Source organism: Triticum aestivum, chromosome 5D (genome assembly GCF_018294505.1).
Source record: "Triticum aestivum cultivar Chinese Spring chromosome 5D, IWGSC CS RefSeq v2.1, whole genome shotgun sequence".
In the NCBI taxonomy this organism is placed as follows: domain Eukaryota; kingdom Viridiplantae; phylum Streptophyta; class Magnoliopsida; order Poales; family Poaceae; genus Triticum; species Triticum aestivum.
In genome coordinates, this window is record NC_057808.1 from 381,186,184 (window position 1) to 381,190,839 (window position 4,656).

The window sequence follows — 4,656 nt, forward strand, 5'->3', positions numbered from 1 at the left end:
GGCACATACATCCTCATCTTAGCAGGACAAGCTAATTCATTCGCATGCAGAGCAACAATACCAATACTCCAAACATACCTAGAGACGTCACACTGGAAAAACAATGCAACCAACGGGTTCTCTGCAGCAGCAAAATCGACAATTTTTGAACTTGCACGACATCTAAACAAGAACTACACGATACACAATTTTCCACCATGCACCTGCTATCCTGAACATAAATGAAATGAGAGAAGGGTATCCTGGACATCTAAATAAGAACTACACGATACACAATTTTCCACCATGCACCTGCTATCCTGAACATAAATGAAATGAGAGAAGGGTATCCTGGACATCTAAACAAGAACTTGCATTTTTTTCCATCACGCACCCATCGGTTCTGCCTTCTCCCCCGGCCCTGAAACAAGAGCACCATCAGTTTAGTTTTAAACAAATTGAAAGTTCGAACATGAGGCATGTAGATTTTCAAATGATGAAAGTCACAAAAAGTGAGCTATTTTTGTTTTACTTCAAATAATTCAACATGAAAAAGAAAAATACAGATAAATATTTTTTTGTGCGATATTCTGAAGCAGATGTCAGTTCGACCTTTTTAACTACTTTTTGCATAAGGAGATAATGTTATTGAACTGGCTAGGTACATTCAGTTTTACCAAGTAGTATGGTTGGACGAGTAATGCAAGCACTGCTTCCAAGGTTTTATAGAGATCAGTAGCCATCCAACTATGAAATGCATGCAAACCCAATCTGCAAACACTAGCGAACATTGAAACAAACAACTCCTGTTTCTCAACTTTGAACTTTTGTATGGGTTTTCTCTCAACTATTGTATCCGCGAGTCTGAACTGATGCAAGTATATAAGAATACCAAACATTATTACCTGAACCTGAAAAGGGTCTGAGACAGGTTGCCCTGGAACTGCAACTTGTATCTTACTGCTCGTCTCTTAACTGAAGTGGAAGCCTAAGTAGTGCAGAGCAGAAATTTAGTCAAAACAAGAAGGAACCTATAAGTTAACACTTTCAGACAAAATAGAATTAGCAGCCCGATAAAGTTAAAAGGGGGAACTACTGCATGAAGTTTGTAACAACCATATGCTGGCAATTTAAAAGATTTTCAACAACGTTACGAGTAGTATTATAGTAAAAAAAAAACATTACGAGTAGTATGTTCAGGTCCATATTGTTTGCAACGATTTTAAAATTACAAATTCAACAGCGAAAAAGATCTTCAGAGTTATATCTGCTCCATATGATTGTGTCTAGTAGTGTTTCCAGTAGTCACCTTGTATAGCATGTTAATGAAGCATGTAACTGCTCACAGAACATTGAATCACTAAACACAGTAATATTTAGACGGTGGCTCTCAGACCGGCGGTGGTAGGGAGGAAAGTGGGCTCGGGGGGATGTCGCCGGTGATGGGAACGAGCAGCGCACATCGGCGAGAAGGGGGGCAGCAGCCATTACAGATTTCACGCGCCCGTCATTGCCGTAACTTGAACTATACTGCAACTTAAAATAAAAATTGAACCGAACTGAAACATAAAATAAGAATTGAACTGAACAGAAACTAGAAATTGGAGTGAACTAAACCTAGAAAGCTGAGCAACAGTGCTTGCTAAAGGTCACCATATTTTTTATCTCAGCGGGAACAGCAAGGATCCATGGTCATACATAAAACATAAACAGCAAGAAACAAATGAACATTGACAAAGGATGCTATGCAGATGTAAAAGTTCCTGGTGTTTTTCCGCAACCATGAACTGATGTAGGCTGCATGGAAGAACTACTTTTGGTTTGCAGAGTGAACATCCACACTTCCTTTTTTATCTTTGCGTATATAATGTACTGTGTAAATTTTTGCATCTGAACTTTCTTATCATTTTTTTTAACTTCACTAGTTCATAAAAACCTAGTATATTTCAAAATAAAGCCATGAGAAAGAAGAGCAGTATTAAAATTAATAAAACATTAGATGGGAGGATTAGTAGATGCACATACACTTCATATTCTAATGGGCATCACTAGGAGCACTAGCCTTTTTCTCTTTGTTGCTATACGAACAGGTGTGCACATCCTGTCTTTTTTTTAAAGCGCTGAAGTCTCATGGACAAAGCATCAAACAGGTTTCAGGCAGTGTTCTCTCTCACCTATTTGCTAAATTAACAAAGAACTTGCTGCGGGTTTCATTTTGAACTTGCCTGGAAGTAATACTTGTACTCTAGCCCAGTACAAGTATAATGCTTATAGTCTGTAAACAAAAAAGATGCAGAATTTACAAACGAAAAGGTTAAAATAAAAGTTGAAACAATAGAGAAACTATGAAGCAAATAGCATCAGTGATCTTCTAACTGAGGCACTATATTGTACTGATATTTTTTTTGTCAATGAACTTCTGCAATTTAGGTACTAGAACTCACTGATGCTATTTACTCTTCGTTTTTAAGGCATTTTCAGTACATGCCAAGCATTTGTTTTTTAAACACGTCCACGGGTTAAATGGATCAGTACATGATGAACAATGTCAGTTTTCAGAAGCAAAACTTGCACTGAATCGTTTGAACTCTGAATATGTCCAGAGAACATGAGGCTCTCATGTAATCTAGGCTACACACCGAACCTAGCTTTTACCATGATGCACCTTGTACTATGGAATGTAGACACGGAAACAAAACAATTTCTTATAAAGCTTCCTAGCCCATTCACTTCAACCTTTAGAAGACAAACTTCTTTTTTGGGAGAGAATAGAAGATGATTTCTAAACTGCAGTTTTTTGCACTTTATTCTTATCACTCTTATATTGAACTTTCTAACCTGCAGTTGCCCAGAAGCCGTCCCATGTCAGGCCAGACACAGACGTCCGGTTGGCGCTGTCCGGCCACCTTGTCGGACAGAAAAACATGCCGCTGGTCGATGTATCTCGCCGTCAAGGGGAAGAGCTGAGGAAGGTTCCCTGGCAACTACGAGCAACACAACATGAGTGACCGGTATCGGTATTTCTGTCTGGAGGAGGTGGTGGTGGGTTAGGGGTGCGACGACCATGGGAGCAGGTGCATCGGCGGTTGGCGAGGGAGCAGGGCCCATGGCGGCCGATCCGGGCGAGGTCGCGACAGCGGAGGTAGGTGGTGTCGGTGGGCAAGGGGCATGCATCAGCAGCAGCAGAAAGGCTGCAGCTGTGCTGGACAGTAGTAGGCGCAGTAGCAGCTTGCAGCAAGGAGCGGCCCGCACTCAGCTCCTTGAGCGACCAGCCACAAAACAAGAAGTTGTACTGTTGAGCAGGAGATCCTCGACCCCGCGACTCCTCCAGCAGGCTCCACTGTTTGCCGTTGAAGCATAAGCCATGGTGTTGGAGTGGGACACGTCCACAGCGGTGACATTGAACGGACAGGGGTGGTGGCGGCGAACGGCCTGTACGCGGTGGTGACGTAGCACCATCGGGGAGGAGGCAGAGTGGTGGCAGGGGAGCATCACCGGCTGCCGGAGGATAAGTTGCCAATTCCATATTCTATTCTGTATTGAACTTAAGTGCACGGTTGAATTGAACTTTTCCGACACATATTCACTGAACTCAGTCCTCCTGAATGTTCATTTTTATAGTTATGTTGGCATGAGGCTATGAAATACATCTCAGCAATTGTTTTTGGGTGAGTTTCAAAAAATATAATACTAAGTGAACAGTACAACCTGACCTAACTAGATATGCAACATGCAGTAGACAAGTTCGGTGTCTCAACTTTTCACAAAAAACTGCAGATGTACTATCATCTATGCAAAATGTATCATAGAAATAATGGAGAAGGCTTAGTTAAAATGGCAACACCTTGTTCATTTTTGATCAAATTAATATCACAAAGAGCACTCGCTGCCTTCTCTACAGAGTCCAGGTTATGGAAAAAAAATGGTCAAGAAATAAGAACAATGATCACTTGTACTGCCTGGAAAATAACACGCAAACTTGTAGCATTTGATCAGTTGAACTTGTCGCAATAGAAATAAAGAATTATGTACACGGATACAACTTGCATCATCCATGACAGTTTAAACTGTTGTCATCCATGATGGTCTTGTGATTACTTGAATGGGTAGCCACGGTCCAATGTTCTAAACTGTACAAAAACTCATGTTCTTTGACAGTTTAAATTTTGTCTAAACTTACCGGTTTCCGGTCTCTGAACTTACAAAACTTACAGAGATGTACTCAACCACCACCACGACGATAAGATGGACACAGACAAAAGGATTCGATGCTCATCAGTAAGTAGTAGGATAACATTCAAGAGGGCATGGTTCAGACAAAAAGATTGAGAGTTTCAGACGATACCGAAGGATTGGCCGTTGACGAACACCTACACCGAGTGGCGGGCGGAGTTGATGATGAGCTGCGGCCATTGGCTGGACTTGAGGAATTGCTCGCTCGAGTCGATGTTGACGCTGCATATTCAGGGTAAAGTTAAGAGATTAGCAGATATCAACGAATGGTTTCAAGGAGACAGAATGGTAGTCGGACTTATTCCACGAATGGGATTCGACTTGGACAGCGGCTAACGCTCATTTTGAACTGATAAGGAGATAGCGGTTGCGCCCGGAAGGAAGAGAGGGAGGAAGAAGCCGGGCGGTGGGCGGCGCTTTTTCAGTTCAGGGATGCAACGGTCA

The 4,656-nt window shown here is 41.9% G+C and overlaps 1 protein-coding gene across 22 annotated transcripts; it reads right to left on the minus strand.

Moving 5' to 3' along the window:
- LOC123121947 (uncharacterized) lies at window positions 1-4,650 on the minus strand. Of its 22 annotated transcripts, XM_044542046.1 has the most exons (5): window positions 4,325-4,650; window positions 1,289-1,509; window positions 885-967; window positions 657-750; window positions 1-400 (listed from the first exon to the last, which is right to left on the minus strand). In XM_044542046.1, exons 2-5 carry the CDS (start codon window positions 1,298-1,300, stop codon window positions 251-253), a joined length of 339 nt encoding a protein of 112 aa, XP_044397981.1. In that variant the 5' UTR covers window positions 1,301-1,509; window positions 4,325-4,650; the 3' UTR covers window positions 1-250. The 22 variants fall into 22 exon arrangements, 1 of the variants encoding a protein (XP_044397981.1); XR_006459988.1 differs by lacking the exon at window positions 657-750 and adding an exon at window positions 2,818-2,963 and having other exon boundaries at window positions 885-1,509; XR_006459984.1 differs by lacking the exon at window positions 657-750 and adding an exon at window positions 2,818-2,963 and having other exon boundaries at window positions 885-2,254.
- Window positions 4,651-4,656: the final 6 nt, after the last annotated feature.